The 16,907-nt window shown below is 41.1% G+C and overlaps 1 protein-coding gene across 2 annotated transcripts in view; it reads left to right on the top strand.

Moving 5' to 3' along the window:
* Positions 1 to 15,120, top strand: part of LOC126392490 (complement C4-B-like) — a 36,768-nt gene extending 21,648 nt beyond the window's left edge. The window contains exons 22-41 of one of the 2 annotated variants that reach the window (XM_050047903.1): positions 789 to 840; positions 955 to 1,044; positions 1,127 to 1,333; positions 4,820 to 4,898; positions 7,916 to 8,108; positions 8,227 to 8,322; positions 9,093 to 9,255; positions 9,565 to 9,758; positions 10,577 to 10,735; positions 10,880 to 10,939; positions 11,012 to 11,102; positions 11,184 to 11,379; positions 11,505 to 11,595; positions 12,172 to 12,246; positions 12,323 to 12,425; positions 12,525 to 12,614; positions 12,724 to 12,825; positions 12,901 to 12,984; positions 13,074 to 13,206; positions 13,291 to 15,120. In XM_050047903.1, the coding sequence (XP_049903860.1) occupies positions 789 to 840; positions 955 to 1,044; positions 1,127 to 1,333; positions 4,820 to 4,898; positions 7,916 to 8,108; positions 8,227 to 8,322; positions 9,093 to 9,255; positions 9,565 to 9,758; positions 10,577 to 10,735; positions 10,880 to 10,939; positions 11,012 to 11,102; positions 11,184 to 11,379; positions 11,505 to 11,595; positions 12,172 to 12,246; positions 12,323 to 12,425; positions 12,525 to 12,614; positions 12,724 to 12,825; positions 12,901 to 12,984; positions 13,074 to 13,206; positions 13,291 to 13,432 (2,400 nt within the window). In that variant the 3' untranslated portion in view covers positions 13,433 to 15,120. Of the gene's footprint in view, positions 1 to 788; positions 841 to 954; positions 1,045 to 1,126; positions 1,334 to 4,819; positions 4,899 to 7,915; positions 8,109 to 8,226; positions 8,323 to 9,092; positions 9,256 to 9,564; positions 9,759 to 10,576; positions 10,736 to 10,879; positions 10,940 to 11,011; positions 11,103 to 11,183; positions 11,380 to 11,504; positions 11,596 to 12,171; positions 12,247 to 12,322; positions 12,426 to 12,524; positions 12,615 to 12,723; positions 12,826 to 12,900; positions 12,985 to 13,073; positions 13,207 to 13,290 lie in introns of those variants that run through there. The other variant, XR_007570185.1, reaches the window with a different exon arrangement.
* Positions 15,121 to 16,907: the final 1,787 nt, after the last annotated feature.

Genomic DNA, 16,907 nt, shown 5'->3' with positions numbered 1-16,907 from the left:
AAGTTCAGTCCAAGGAGGTCCTATCGTGGATGGGGGCACCAGCATGTCCCATGGATGCTTGATCAGATTGGGATCTGGGGAATTTTGAGGCCAGATAGACGCCTTGAGCTCTTTATCACTAGTTTGGGCCATTTCTGTCAGTTTTTGTGTTGCGGCACGGTGTACTGTCCTGCTGGGGGGCCACTGCTGATGCCATGGGGGCATTTGCTCTGCAACGCTGTTTGGGTGGGTGGAGTGTGTCAAGTAGCATCCACATGATTGCTAGGACCCAAGGTTTCCCAGCAGAACATTGCATTGTCACAAGATGATTATTATTCACTTCTCCTGCTAGTGGTTTTAATATTTTGGCTGATGGGAGTATTTCTTGGTCAGCGCTGCCTACTTTGACAGTTTGACTGCAGTTCATGATGTCTGACATAACTGACAGCTGCTCTCTCTGAAATGGCCTGCGATTGGCAACAGTCTCCCATCACAGAATTTATTTTCTAAAGCTTGAAAATGGAGCCAAGCAAAGATGCATAAGTTTAGTGCTCTTTCAGACCACTTAAATTACAATATGCTAAAGTTCATGATGGGATTTTTGCCCAGTGTCGCCAGAATTGAACTGCCTGCCCCAGCTTTAATATGATCATTGTCTGCACCAAACACCAAGACAAATTCCTTGAATGTGAAAACCTACTTGGCAATAAACCTTACTCTGGTTCCATCATGTTTTTTCCACTTGGATATCTTTATGTGTGAGGGAGGGGACATACAGTAATTTCTCACTCTATTTTCTCATGCTGTAGGCAGAAGGCATTGAAAAGAGAGTAGAAGAAACCCAAGTGCTTAAATTAGATGGTGAGTTGTTTCAGTATTTCGTAATGATACTCGCTTGACAGGTTGGCATTATTTTATTCTTCAACATACACTTACATTCACTTTAATTAATTTACTTCTCTCTATCTTGATTAGGGAGGAGCACTAAGACTATCACTATTGACGGATCTTTACCAGCTGACACAGTCCCCGACTCCAGCTCCAACATTTTTATTTCAGTGGAAGGCAAGTGCTGTTACACAAAGACAAAATTCATTTGCCTTTCAAAATAACAGTGTCTTACCCTTTCAATGTTCTCATCTTACAGGGGATGGATTTGGCAGTTCACATGCGAAGAACCTTCTCTCTCCTCATAAGGTTGCTGGCCTAATCGTACTGCCTACAGGATGTTTAGAACAGACCATGACAGGACTGGCCCCTACAGCATCAGCCGTCCGCTACCTTGACCTGAGTGAGCAATGGTTCGACCTGCCTGCTGGTAGCAGAGATGATGCTCTTGATAAAATTGAGCAAGGTAGGAATGCATGGAGCAGTTAATTGCATAATTTCCTCATCATTTATGAACCTTTTTTTGTGAACAATCACACACATTCAGAGTGAAGAACATTTTTGCCAAACTTAAATTCTGACACCATTTCTAAGGACCTCATCATGAGATTATGTTGATTGCTCCTTTTGCTTTTTTTGTTAGCAGACTTTAAAGATGATGATGTTAGCCTACCTGCTAGTACAATAAAACTAATAATCTAAAGGCGTTTTAAGAGTGGATAAAATCTGCCTGTCAGTATTTGCTTGGAAATAGACCTGACAATATTTAACAAGTCAGTGAGGCTTCATATCCACCAAAGTGTTTTTTTCCCAGCTGAAAGCGTGGGGTGCTCTTCAGGAAACACACAGCTAGGAGCCTTTTAGAGTGCTTAGGAGATACACTGTTTTTTCATCTGAGATGCTGTCATTGGTAAGACCATCCTGATGACATGAACTCAACATTTTGTTATGCTCTCTGTATCAGCCTAGAATCGGTGCCTCAGTGTTTGGGGGGCACCGAGTCCAGACTGATACAGATACTGATACAGAGAGCGTAACAGAATGTTAAACTTATGTCATCAGGATGGTCCTACTATGCTAGCGTGTGGTTGCTATAATAAAGGATATCTGCGAAAGTAAACATGTCAGCACAAGGTGGAGTACCTGTTTTGGATGAGGGGAAGGCTGAAGCATGCAGTGAGAGAGGACGGACCCTCCGGTCTGTGTGAGTTCATAAGAGGAAACATCATATAAACTAAGCACAAAAAGTAAGGAAATTTGTGTTTGGTAAATTATTATTTCTTTGTTGTAACAATGCTTCTTGGCAATAAATCTTATACTGTTGGAAAGCCTGTTTATTTCCCTTTTAACTGGTGCCACATTTGTAAGGAACATGCATTTGTGGGATGAGCAGCAGAGCTGAGTATGTGGGTTGCGCACATGAAAAATTTGCCAAATCTTCTCTGCCAATGCGAAACAGCTATTTTTTGCTGTTGACTATTGTTTGGTGTTGTTTGGTGGATTGGATGATTGAAGTCCGAAGAAACAAGACATATTGGCAATTTAACAATTTATTCATTTAACAAACAGGAGCCTCAGTAGCGTGTGGAAGAATCATACACAGCCACAACAGCCTGGCACCTCCTCCTCATGCTGGTCACCAGCCTGGTCACACACTGCTGTGGGATGGCATCCCACTCTTCAACCAGCATTTGTCGCAAGTCAGCCAACATGGTTGTGTTTGTCACTCTGGCACAAACAGCACAACCAAGCTGATCCCACAAGTGTTCAACGGGGTTGAGATCAGGACAGCTGGCAGGCCATTCCATCCTCTCCACTCCCAAATTCTGGAGGTAGTCTCTGGTAAACCTCACTCTGTGGCGAGCATTGTCATCTTGGAGGATAGAGTTCGGTCCCAGACTGTGGATATGGGATTGCCACTGGTTGCAGAATTTCATCTCGATATTTCTGCATTGAGATTGCCTCCAATGATGACAAGCCTCGTTTTGACAGTGAGGAGGTGCCGCCCCACACCATCTCACTGCCTCCACCAAAAGATGTTACTCTATCGGTGCAGCAATCCGCAAAGCATTTTCCGCGTCTTCTCCACACTTTGACCCTACCATCCAACTGCCGTAAGCAGAATCTGGACTCATCGCTGAACATAACGTTCCTCCACATGTTCAGGTTCCAGTGCACGTGTTGCTGACACCAGCACAAACAGGCCTGATGGTGAAGGGCAGTCATGGCAGGCCTCCTCGCAGCCCTATGAGACCATAATTTGGTTGCGTGCAGTCTGTTCCAGATTGTCTGGGCAAAGAGCCATCGACCATATCATCCTGCAAACCTTGACTGCAAATCTGTAGAAGACTGCCTACAGTTCGTAAGTGCTGACAGGATGAGGAAACGGTCTTCTTGGGGTGCCGTCTTCTTGGGACCCCATTATGTTGAACTTGGCCTTCTGTTTGCAGATGGCACTAGGGCTCACTCCAAATAATGCTGCAACTTGGTTTTGTGGAACACCAGCCTGAAGTTGCCCTATCGCATGGGCCCTATCCATATCAGTCAAACTGTACCACTGACCAACTGACCACTGTAGCAGGGCCAGTGCTCACAGGTGATGACAATTAGGGCTGTGACGGTATATATTTTTTCTCACAGCGGTGACAGAGTGACATATCACCGCGGTATGGCGGTGATACGTCAGAAACCCTGAAGCTGGCATTTCAGCACGTGCATTTAAAATAAATATGTTTAAACATTAATTCAAAAAACGAGAGTCCGTTTTAGTCGTTTTAGAAGAGGTTTGATACATGAACTATAGTGTGTTACGTCCTGCGTGGAGGTGAGCAACAGCTGCAGCTGGCTCTGGGACAGGTACGCTAGGTCACTCGGTAAAAGAAAACAAAGACACGACACGGACGATATTACTCACTCGACTGAAAACTGTCCATCAGCTCCTGCAGGCCTGGGCGTTTTTTCCAGTTTAACTTAGTGATTGCTGCAAAGGTTTCACTCCTTATGATGCACTCTCTGTGGCAGTTTTCCTCCTGATGAATTTCTCCCCAACAATGGTAGCACCAAATCCCATTCTGTGCAGCAAAATGATTCCACCTCCATAGGAATATGTTAGCTAGCCCCGCAGCTACACCACCAGTCCTCCCCTGACCTCCGTCTCCCCTCAGCCCCTTGCTGGTCCGCCGCTCCGGAGGATTCAGCCTCCCTTCTCACCCGCTCAGCATCCAACACCTGGGAGTTCCTCATCTGTATGCTCCGGCTCAAACAGGTATGGCTCTGGGTCTGTGTCCGCTACAAGAAACTCCTTAAAATCGCGTTCAAAGTCGTCCATTGCAGCTACTACAGTCCGAAGATATCGCTAGGCTAAATAAACAGCTGAGTTTTGTTTACAAGCTACGTCTGTGCCTGCTCACCGGTGTATCCCTCCGCGGATCACAGCGCCGGACGTACTGACCCCAATACTAACCGCTGAGACCCAGCCACTGGACGTACAGACACAAAAACGATATCCATCATGTTATCTCAATATGAAAATGATAGCAAAAGGGCATAACTCCCAAATCGTGACCACAGTATTGCGGTGATGCGGTTATTGTCACAGCCCTGATTGGCACCTGATTGTCAGCACCTGGGGGTACCAGAAGCTCAAACCAAGAGTCAATAATAACAGCAAAAAAAAGTTGTTTGGGATTGGCAGAGATTTTTTTTTAATCATTTTCAATTTTTCATGTGCGCAAACCACATACTCCGCTCTGCTGCTCATCCCACAAATGCATTTTCCTTACAACTCTGGGCGCTCAGACAAAAACACTTTGGTGGACATAGCCCCTTAAGCTGCTGAACAACAGAAGCAACAGAACACCCTTATGATCTTAACACCCTCTACAGGTCACTAACAAGGCTACAGGCATTTTAAAAAAGGACATTTTTGTTTCTAACAAGCTTTCTTTGTCAGGTTATATGAGGGTTTTAACATACAAGGAAAAAGAAGATGGATCGTACAGAGCATTTCTTTCAACGTCACCTAGTAATTGGTGAGTAGGCTATCTGTTTTATGCTGCTTTATTGGGTGTGAATGCTCGAAGCCTTTTTTACAACTTATCTCCTTGAACATTTTTCAACGTAGAAACTTCAGAGACCTAACTTTTGCCACTGGCACTACAATGTATTCCTTCCACAGCCTAGGAACTTTCTGTTGTTCCAAGGACTGAAAAAAATATGGCACAAACACTTCAATAATTTTTCTCCATCTTTATACAGATTAGAGCCAGCAGTGCAGTGTAGCATCAGCTTTTCAAACTTTACAAACCTTCAAATATGCTAAATCTTTTTAAATTATTGGTATCATTCAACTTTTATATAACATTCATACTTACTAACCCCATTCTCACTTTTACAGTTATTCCTACTACCTCACCTTCTTCCTACACATTTAAGGGCCCATATACATGCCACATCTTAAACCACCTGGAAAAGGAAAGGTCGGATGCTGGGTGCTATTCTTGTGATTAATCTGTGCCACCTTTAGGGTTGGGTACCGAAAGTCGGTGCTTATGGAACTGGTACCTATACAACTGATACCTACTGGACCGAAACAAAACACACATTACGGTGCCTCCTTTCGGTGCTTTTTTTAATGCTATGTCTCCCTCTATTGGACGTTACAGGTAACAGAATCATTAATTCATTCATTTGTTCATTTGTTGAGTGTATATTATTATTTAAAGTTTTATTTAAGTGTTTTTTTTCTTTTTTAAGATTATTTTTGTTGGCTTTTTTGCCTAAGCCGCGGCCGCTGCAGCGAGGCAATGCCTCTGTACATGGGGCGCCAGCACTATCCACTACGCTACGCTATATTTTAAAACTGTTAATAGAGTTCATATACCTATTTATTTCTAGGTATTTCTAATTTTCCTCAGCAATAAATAAATAAAAACATTGTTTTTATTATAATTTAAAACTGTTATCAAAATACTCACATACTTCTGAAAGGTGGCCCATTTGTGCCACTTTTCAACCTCCATAAAAAACTCATATTTTGAGGTATCGGTTCAGGCACCGTTTAAGCACCGGTACCAGGGTCCAAAACTAACTTTTTCACTTACCAGCCAGGCTGGCTGGTAAGTGATATTTTTTACCAGCCAGGCAGATATTTTACCAGCCAACCAAATAAAAATTGCTTTTAAGTGTTGTAATTTGCTATCAGTATTATTTAGCATGTCATTTGGGTCTTGTATGCGATTCTCAATCAATATTTTAATAGTTTTATTATTATTAATAATGTATGCTAAAATATGAATAACTTTCAACAGTTAAGTGTAATATTTGGGTTAATAAATTCTGTAGCATTCTTACTACAGTGCAAAAAGAATCTTTCATTAAGGAATTTTACATGAATCACTGACTTCAGTCTCCTTTGGACAGTTGAGACATAAGATTTTAGCTCGACCAGACTGCAACAGCAGGGCCTGCCCTAAATAAACATGAATGTCTGACCAGTGGTGGACAAAGTATTCAACGACATGACTTGAGTGAAAGTAAATATACTCTTGGTCAAATATTACTCCAATACAAGTGAAAGTTGTTCAGTCTTTTTTTTTTTTTTTACTTAAGTGAAACTGCACCAACTGATTAACATAGCGGGGATTGAAATAAAATAAAATAAATAAACAAAATAAAAATCAAACAAAAATCAACCAGCCACCCTCCTCCCCTGACAAGTTAAGAACAGTCCCTAAAGTGCGGTGAGGTTTGTGGACCGTTACCTGCCACAAAGAGAGAATGTGAACGGCTCGTTTCTCCTCTGACACGTCACATACCTGTGTGCAGCCACGGCTCGGCTGTTCAGGTACTTTTGGGCTGTCATGACACCAATTATTGGACCTGGAGGCGGGCTTCTCGGTCGCCGGTAAGCCGTTATCTTGCGCCGCAGAGCACTATGTCCACCGTATTTGACAGGAATACGTATTCCTGTCTGTGTTCAACCCACAACCGGTAGGATTCGCCTTTAGTTTCTGCTGCTGGTTGAAGTCTGTAGCCTACTCGCACAGCGTGCTCCTGAATGATTTCTTTTGCTCACACGAAACTATTTTTAGTCGCAAATGCATGTGACGCACCAAAGATCGTCTCTGCCTGAAATATACATTACTCTGCCAGGAAACCAGCCGATACCAGCATCGTTCTCCAGTAACAAAAAATGCATTTCTCGCTGGTAAAAAAATAACTCGCCAGAGTGGCGAGTGGTCTTAAAAATTTACCAGCCAGAGACAAAATCTACCCGTAATTGGCAAGTGGCGAGTGTTAGTTTTGGACCCTGACCGGTACCGTTTTAAAAGTATCGGTTAGGCACCTGTATTGAAAAAAAACAAACGATACCCAACCCTAGCCATCTTTGTGCCAACTTTCAAGATCACAGAGGCAGTTTGCACACGATGCTGCAAAGCAACCATAACCAGCTCCATATCATAGCCTAGTGACCAGAAAAAGAAAATAGAGTGATGAGCCGATCTTCCTCCAGGCAGGGAATCTTATGTGTGTATTAGGCATACAAAATTGTCTATGGGACAAATGAAAAGGTCAAGGTAGCCCTGCACTCAAATGATCAACTTCTCCTCCATATTTACCACAGACTGATATTTACGAAAGAAGGGAAAGATATCTGCTTGCTAACATTGGTTGTTCCATTCACATGGTTGTTCCATTGCACTCTGAAAAACGGGCGCTTGGGAACACTTTTGCATTGTGGCAGTGTTGCTCTCACTTTTAAGCATGGCTTTCATGTGTCTACCTTGAAAACAATGAATTTGAGGGCGCAAAAAACACAGCATGTGTATGGGCTCTGCGCCTGCAATGCAGTGTGGTGTCAGCTTTTTAACATCCAGCGTTCACATCGAATTTTCTTCGAATTGCTTGCTGTAGTTGATTTTTGATGTACGGTAGTTACTTCTCAAAATCTCAAATCGTAAAACTTTCCTAATTTCCAGTATCTCAAATTCTGAATTAGCTTTTTCCATCAAATTGTCTCCCTTACTTTTCTCTCTCTTGTCCTCAGGTTGACTGCCCTTGTAGTGAAAGTGCTATCGTTGGTGGCACAGCGTCAGTCAGTGGCTTTTGGAGAGCAGGGCAGAACGGCCAGGGTTGTACCAGAAGAAGAGATCAGGCAATCAGTCAGTTACTTGCTCTCAGTACAGAAGACTGATGGGTCATTCGATGACCCAGAACAAGTGCTTCACAGAGGAGTAATGGTAATCTCTACTGTATACATGATGGAACATGCACATACATATATTAGAACAGTATTAGAGTGGCTACAAACTCAATAGCAGTGATTTCAATGCAATATTGTCTCTGTGTTTAATGTAGAACGGCAAAGACGAAGACGCATCTATGACGGCTTTCATAACTCTTGCACTGAAACAGTCCCTTCAATTCCTGCAAATTGAACTGAGAAATGATGCGGTGAGATAACAGAGAGACTTACTGTCCTGGGTAACTGTTTTTAGCCATGCAAGCGGTGTTGCTTTTGGGATGGCAATGTTTGTCAGTCCACCACATTGGTCCAGACTGAAATATCTAGACACTGTTATTTCTGATTGTCAAGCAATTTTGCACAGGCATTCATGTTACCAAGAGAATGAACTTCTATGACAGTGACTGGCACAACATTTTCTACAGATAATGGGGCCCAGGCTATGTATCCTCATAATTTTGGATACCTGGCACTTCCTTTAGCACCAACATGAAGTTAACATTTATGGTTTTGAGTGAAATGTCTTGAGTCTTTTTGGGGATAGCCATAAAATTGGGAACAGACATTAATGTATTGTACTCCCCTCAAAATTAATTGAATTGAACTTTAGCGATCCCCTGACTTTTCATAATGGCACCATCAGGTAAAAATGTATTATTAAAATGTAATCACTACTTTGGTTTATGACCAAACACCTGCAAAACTGATGACATGAACCTGAACCTCAGCTGTACTTTGCATTTTGGGCTAATAAGCAAATGTTAGCGCAAACATCTTCATGTTAGCATTGTGATAATGTTAGCATGCTGACATGAACATTTAGCTCAAAGCACTGCTGTGCCCAAGAACAGCCTCATAGAGCTGCTAATGTGGCCTTGTTCTTATCTATAGTTTTATATTCAATGCATTTTAATACACTGTACTTAATGCATACTTTGCAAACAAGATTATTGACTGACTTCTTACTACTTTCTACCAGGAAGCAAGCATTTCAAATGCAACAGAATATCTCCTGTCAAACCTCGAGGAGCTTCAACATCCCTACGCTGTTGCCATCACAGCCTACTGCCTGGCAGTTTGTCTGCCACAGGGAACAGATCGTTCATCTGCCTGGACTAAACTTCAAGCACTAGCTACTGAAGGCATGTCCATTCAAAGCTAATAGGTGTGGGTGATATAGAATAGATAAAATATGTCATAAAGCAGTCCTTCCAATTGATTTACAGCAATGTCTAATACACCCAGAGATGTTAAAGAGATGGTTATCATGGTGTGAGCAGTATGTGTCAGTTAACAAATATATGCCATCTCATAATTACATATCGCCCAACCCCAAGAGTAAATACTGTATATTTGTTTTGGTCAAAATATTACGTTCAACAAAAAAGTGTATCACAATATGCTATTGTTTGAACTGTTTTTACTTTTTACTGTCCATTTCTAATTATCAGGGAAGAACGGCTGTTATCTGTGGACAGCTAATGCCAACCAGCAGAATAAGGAAAGGGCGGATGGCATTACAGTAGAGACTACAGCCTATGCCCTCCTCACTGCAGTGGAACTTGGGCATACCGAGTGGGCAGACAAAACAGCCTGCTGGTTAACCACCCAAGAAAACTACTTTGGAGGCTACAAATCATCACAGGTGATTGATTGTAGTTGCTTGAACCCAAAGAACCCCTGTCTTTGTACATCATCCCTGTATCCCTGTGGTTCCACATCATACGATAAAGTCCAGATTAAATTCAATTTCAATTTGCTGAAACTTTCACTATATCTACACAGTAGTATGAGAAAAGTCATGTTCCCCTGCCTCCACAAAGTGCTTCTAATGGCATTACCAAAAACAACCAATCAGATTCTCACACAGCTGTCAATCACATCAATTACTAGTCTTTACCTGTGGTCAAACTAGGCGGTGCTGATCAAATATGAATCGAGATTATGTTACTGAATTACCAATTTCTCACCTCAAATGTTTTCAGAAACTTTTCAGAGTACCATTTAGCAAACTCATTTTACAGCTTAACAGTGCACTAAAATGTTTTAGTGCACTGTTAAGCTGTAAAATGCAAGAAATAGACAACAGAACAGATGCTTGATTCTGTTTAACCAGCACTGCCTAGTTTAACAATTTGATCACAATTCACAAGCAGTGACTGACATGATTGATAGCTGCGTGATAGACTCTTTGGCTCTGATTAGTTGTTTTCCAACGGCCGCAGTACATTCTAGCAAATGCCATTAGAAGAACAATGAGCAGAAGGTGGGATATGATTTTTTTCACAGGTTATCTGTTTCATGTACCACTGTATGGATATAGTAACAATTTCAGCGAATATGACAATAACTTCAGTAAGTATGTATGTGTGTATATATATATATATATATATATATATATATATATAATAGTTACAAACAGTATCTTTAGAAATGCTATTAATGTTTTATTACTGTGCTCAGGATACCATCATGGCATTGGAAGCACTTGCGGAGTATGAGATAAAGAGGTCCATCAGTCCTGATGCAAATCTGATTGCAGAGTTCACAGTCCGAGGAAAGAGAGACATTGTAAAGCTTGCATTGGAAAATAAGAAGGAGAAGGTGGAAACAGACCTCAAGGTATCATAGAGCACTGTCAGAATTACACTTAAACACACATAAATATTCAACCTCATTCTTAGATGACTTGCTTTTGTGTGTGTGTGTGTGTGTGTGTGTGTGTGTGTGTGTGTGTGTGTGTGTGTGTGTATGTTTTTGCCCCAGAAATTTTCAGGGAGCAACATAAATGTGCAGTTGACAGGAAAAGGCGATACCAAGCTGAAAGTAAGTTTGATTAATGTCTGTAGATATGCTGAAGGTTCACATAATTTACAGTAATTCACCTCTCTTTGGCAGATTCTAAAAGCTTACCATCAAATGGACCCCAAGGACGATTGTGATCAAGTGTCTATCAGAGTCACAGTGGAGGGAAAAGTGAAGTACACTGGTGAGCTTTTGTCACTGATAAGTCACAGCCACACCAGTGCTGATTAAAGCGGCATAGTTACATTGATCTCTGTCTCTCAAGCTAAGGTCATAGAAAATTATGAGTACTATGACAACTACGATAACAACCAGGACGTGGTGGAGGAGGACGTGGTGGAGAAGGACATGCGAGTGCCGCGATCAGCGATTGAGTGGTTTGATGCTCGCACCCGAAACAGGAGAGATGTTGGTAACGATGTAAAGTCAGATGAGACTCTCACCTACACAATCTGTGTCAGGTTAGCTGAATGAGACTCATGTCACATTTGCTCTTTATAAGTATTAATGAGACAAACTTTGCATGAAAAAGTCATAAATCAGTGCGTCTCCAAACCTGTATTTTTCATTGTTTTCCTGTTTGTAGTCACAGCCCGAACACCAATCTCACAGGAATGGCCATTGCTGACATCACACTGCTAAGTGGATTTGAGGCTGTAACTCAAGACCTGGACAGGGTTAGTAGCTCTCTCTACCACCCCTTCATCATTGTCATCGTCACTACAAAGTGGGAGAAGCAATTTCGGTTGCCTGTCTCGTTCATTTTCTCAATAGAAAAGCTTAGGTGATTGACAGTTGGAATTTGGATGGAAAGTCTCCAGGCTAAATCGGTGCAAAAGATTAGCGACTATGTCAGAAAATATCTGGTTCTTGGGTAGAAAGTCAAAAGTGGAAGCCTGTGTACATATAAATGTTAACTTCAACTTGTTACCTGGCAAACATCAGAGACTCCAGGAAGTTACTACTCCTAGTCCGTCTCCTAGTCCGACAACCCCCTGTAAAACAGCGATCTGCTGTTTTTAAACTTTGTTTTTTGTACGGATTAAATGTACAGGATATTTGCTATTGAGTCATCTTTATAGTTTATAAAGGCAAATTTTGTTACCTTTGGACAGAGCCAGGCTAGCTGTTTTCCCGTTTCTCGTGTTTTTTCTAAGCTAAGTCAACCTTTGGATTCATAACAATGAGAAAATCATAAAAAATTGAAAAGATAATATAGTTAAAAAAGGTTGATTTTTTTTGTCTCCTTGTAGCTAAAAGACGAACCTGAACGGTACATTTCCCATTATGAGGTCTCCTATGGAAGAGTGCTGCTCTACTTCAATGAGGTAAGGCTGAAATCTTTTTACATACAGACAAATTTTACATATCCAGTACTAAAAGATTTTTTTGCTCTCACTCTAGCTCCTCCAGTCAGAGGAATGCATTAGTTTTGATGCTATACAGAGAGTACCAATTGGCCTTCTACAGCCTGCTCCAGCTGTGTTCTATGATTATTATGAACCAAGTAAGCTTTTCATTTCATATTTCTGCAATTTTTTTGTCACGATAGAGGGGACGCTTTTGTGTACCAGGCATTTATGAACTATTCGTGCTTTCCTTGCAGACAGAAAGTGTACCGTGTTCTACTCTGCCCCCCAAAGAAGCAAGGTGGTCTCCAAACTGTGTTCAGAGGATGTGTGCCAGTGTGCAGAAAGTAGGCCATTATTCTGAGATCCATACTGACAAACACCTGTTAATAAATGTAGCTTTACCCTTCAGGCTTGTGTAAAAAATTAAAATTATCATATTCATCTTTCCTTTAGGACCCTGTCATAAAATACAAAATACATTCCAATTGAAAAGTGGTCGAACAAACACGAATCCCCGTTCAACCCATGCTTGCTTTTTCCCTAGAGTAGATTACGGTCAGTACTGCACTCAAGACATTAAAATTATCTCAAACCTTTACTTTCATATACTAATACTTTTTTTTATTTCAGCATACATTGTTGAAGTCCTCAATGTTTCCATGAAGAGTAACTTTGAGCTGTACAAAATGAAAGTAAACGAGGTCCTCAGATCCCGTAAGTAAAGCAGATGCTGTAACACTGACCTTTGATTGTTTGTGCTTGGACGATCCATCTTAATATAATGACAATCATCTGTTCGCCAGATGGCGATATCCTTGTGGGTGAGAATTCTGTTCGAGTGTTTGCTAAGAGGCGTCACTGTAAAGGACAGCTTGAACTGGGAAAACAGTATCTCATCATGGGCAAAGATGGCTCTACAACCGACTCGTATGGAGGGTAAGTATCATCAGTAATACTAATAAAAGGACAGTTTTACACTGACTATTTCAATTTCTGTTCATTCTCTTTCTCTTTCTATAGGATGCAGTATCTGCTGGAGTCAAACACCTGGGTTGAAAGAAAGCCTTTGCAGGAAGAATGCAAAAAATCTGCACATAGAGCTGCCTGCACTGGGTTTACTACGTTTACAGATGATTACAAGATAAATGGCTGCAGACAGTGAAACAGACAAATCTGTTTCATTTGACTTACATTTTCAGTTACTGTATCTCAGTTACAGTAGTTTCCCATGAGATACACAGTAAGCATGGGTGTTTAGAGCTTGTTTTGTACTGTTTATTATCAGTCATGAAGGCGTAGTATTGCCAGCAGTGGCGGAGAAAGTATTCAGATCCTTGACCAAAGCAAAAATACTAATACCACACAGTAAAAATACTCCATTACAAGTAAAAGTGCTGCATTGAAAATGTTACTTAAAAGGAGCTCTAGACAGAGATTCACACAGCTCTCAACATGGGGGTGGCGAGTTGAGTAGGCGGCTAGCATCTAACGGTGCTAACAGTCAAACCGTGCTAACAACAGTGAGTGTTGACAGAGCTAATGGTGTTAGCCTGGGGGGCAAACTAAACGGGGGTGCTACAGTTCCCTGATGACACCATCGCCATTATCAGTGGCAACCACCGTATGTGCACAATGTAAAGCGGTGTCAATTAGCTAACCAATGGGATACACATTCACATGCACTCACATACACCAACATGCATGCACAGCTAAACGGTCTCCCAAAGCACCAAACAGGGAAGCTTGGATTACAACACACAGAGGAAGTGTGACTTTATTCTGTGCTCAGGACGCCATTTCTCCACTGTATCTGTACTTTGCAAATAGTGATTTGCTGCTATCTTAATGTTCTGAAAGTCATATAGAGCTTTTTGACTATAATCAGGAAAATGTACTTAAGAGTATGACAAGTTTAAGTCATTAAAATTCAAAGGAGAAACAGAAAATCATCACATTTGTGAAGCTGCAAATATAAAATGTTTTTGCATTAAATTAAACAATAATTTCCAGCTAACTATCTGTCAATCAAAGACTTATTTCAACTATACTACAGTATACTGTTTGGTAATTTAATCTACATCCAAACATATTATATAGATTAGATTTAGATTATTCAGAACAGTGGTTCCCAACTGGTTCAGCCACGGGGTCCAGATTTCTCCCTGGTCATTAGTTCAAGGTCCACGCAGTTTAATATATTCAGCGTCATACTTGCGTTTGGCTGGGTCATTGAGCTAGTTTGCTGTCTGTTAAGTGTCTCACCGTTAGTCACTCACTTTACAGCAGGAAATCTCTGTGCACCTCTCTGTGGAGATTTACTGCACTTTTTTTTACAAACTTGACACATTTGCAAGTCACGGTCCATTGAGAATAGACCAGTGACCCACTTTTGAACTACAACCCACCAGTTGGGAACCACTGATTTAGAGCATGTGCATTTGTTCCCACCAATGAAAACATGTAAGTAACAGAGAACTTTTTTACACCACAAACTGATGCAAATTTATATTTTTGTATTAAGGTGCATTTATGTGAAAGAAATTTCAGATTTTTTTCTGATTATTAAGTGAAATCAAATCAAACAAAGTGAAATCTAAAAGAACAGGCGATGTTGAAATGAAATCTACGCCCTTGTTTGTATATAAAAATATTAATTCGTAAAATAACTAGAAACTAAAAATTGTACTGTAGTAAAAAAGTACAATATTTCCTCCTGACTTGTAGTGGAGTGGAGGTATAAGGTGGCAAGGAAGAAAACTATTCAAGTAAAGTACATGTACCTCAGATTTGTATTTAAAGTATAGAGAAAATGTACTGTGTTATATTCCACTGCTGCTTGCCAGACAGTAAGTGGATGACTGACAATGTAACCATTAATCATTTCTTTATGTCTAATCTACCAGTGTTTAAATTAAAAAAAAAAAAACACTTCATAATGTTTGAAAATCCGTTTGTATTTGTATGATTGGTTGGAGCTTTGACTAGACGCCTACATGTTGAGATAATTATTTGAAATGGCGACACAGCAACAGAAAGCACAAACATTTGCTCTTTTATGTCTTTCCAAATAGTGTGATTCAGTTTGCTGTACTGGTTTGATTTAGCTTTTCTGCTGAATATATTTATTTTTTTTTACCTTTTTTTTTTCTGTTACTGGCAGCAAAGGATCTGAGAGGGGTCTCTGTACTCAATGCAACCCCCCTCAAAGCTACCCCCCTGCTTACTTAACATCTGCAAGGTAAGGGAGAAGGTAGAGGGGGAGTGGTTTGGGGTTAGCACAGTGCATACACATAAAGTGGCATAACAGTCTGCATGTAAGACTGGCTCATTTGCCCCTGGTGGAGTTACACAATGACAGGAATTTGGATCAATCATCACCTCATAAGGATAATAGCACTTTATTAGTTCTAAAGAGCCTCTTCTCAAATGTGCTCTGCCTAAAAACATGCTGCAGCAGTTACTCAGTGCAATTATATAATACGTGTTTAATCGTTGGTGATGCTGAGAGAGGTGATGGGAGAAAACGGGGGGTATTGGGAGGGAGTCACGAAGCAGGAGTAGGAGGGAGGCATGGGTGGAGAGGCGAGGAACAAGCAAGGGCTTATGTGCTTATATTATTCTAATCTCTGAGGCCTGGTCCAATGTAAGCAACACGGGAGTACTGACCATCACTTCAATCACAGCCGGATCAATGCCTGCACTGTTTCAGCCTTTGCCATTAGACATTTCATTAAATTTGAATCAATAAAGGGTAAATAAATACGCAGACTTCAGCATCACACATTTTCATCTTGGGATTACTTTAGTGTGGCATCAGCAGCCAACAGCAACAGCACACTTGAAAAAGCGGTCTTCTTTTTACTGAAGCCCTCTCAAGGTAATCAATGGCTTGTCATGACTAAGCAGTGTAGACTTGTGCTTTGGTTAGACTCACAATCAATCAACAGTAGTCGTAGTTATTGCTCAGGCTGTCTGTGCAACATAATAAATTACAAATATTCTCTTAACAAAGAGACTGACAGTGGCGAGTGAATGCAAGATTTATATTTTGTTTTATATTTTTGATGTGTGGATTGCCAAAAGAGATTTACCATAAATACAGATATTCCATGAGTACGCACTCACCTACTGTGACCCACCAAATATGCTTGAGCATCAACTGTGAAATTGTCTGGGGAGTTGTGAAATGTGTTCATACGACCAGGTGTATTTTCTTAGGTGTGCAGCAGCCTTAGTTGTTGAAGGTGTGTCTCCAGCCATTTTTCCAAAGGCCATGACAGGGTCAGCGGTTTGAGGGTGGTCTACGATGCCGAAAGGAGCAGAGTGAGGGCGGAGCTGTTCCTGGAGGCTGCCAGCAGATGGAGGCACTGATGGAGTGGGACCACCCACTCGGGAGTCCACACTAAACTGACAATTAATCTTTGTTTTTCATCTCAAGGTCAAGGTGTCGTTACGATTTTTGACAGGGGACATTCTGACATGTCACAGTAGGAAAAACACAGATGCAAATGATAAATTATTGATGGCTGAATATCATTTAGCTGCCTCAGTTTTGGGTCACTGTCGCACTGTCATGGCTTACTGGAACTCTTGAAAGTAATGTCATCATTAATCTTATTAGCAACATCTGTGCTTAC

This window comes from Epinephelus moara, chromosome 6 (assembly GCF_006386435.1).
Source record: "Epinephelus moara isolate mb chromosome 6, YSFRI_EMoa_1.0, whole genome shotgun sequence".
Lineage (NCBI taxonomy): Eukaryota > Metazoa > Chordata > Actinopteri > Perciformes > Serranidae > Epinephelus > Epinephelus moara.
Note: the sequence above shows the minus strand (reverse complement) of the source record. Positions and strands in the feature narration are given on the sequence as shown.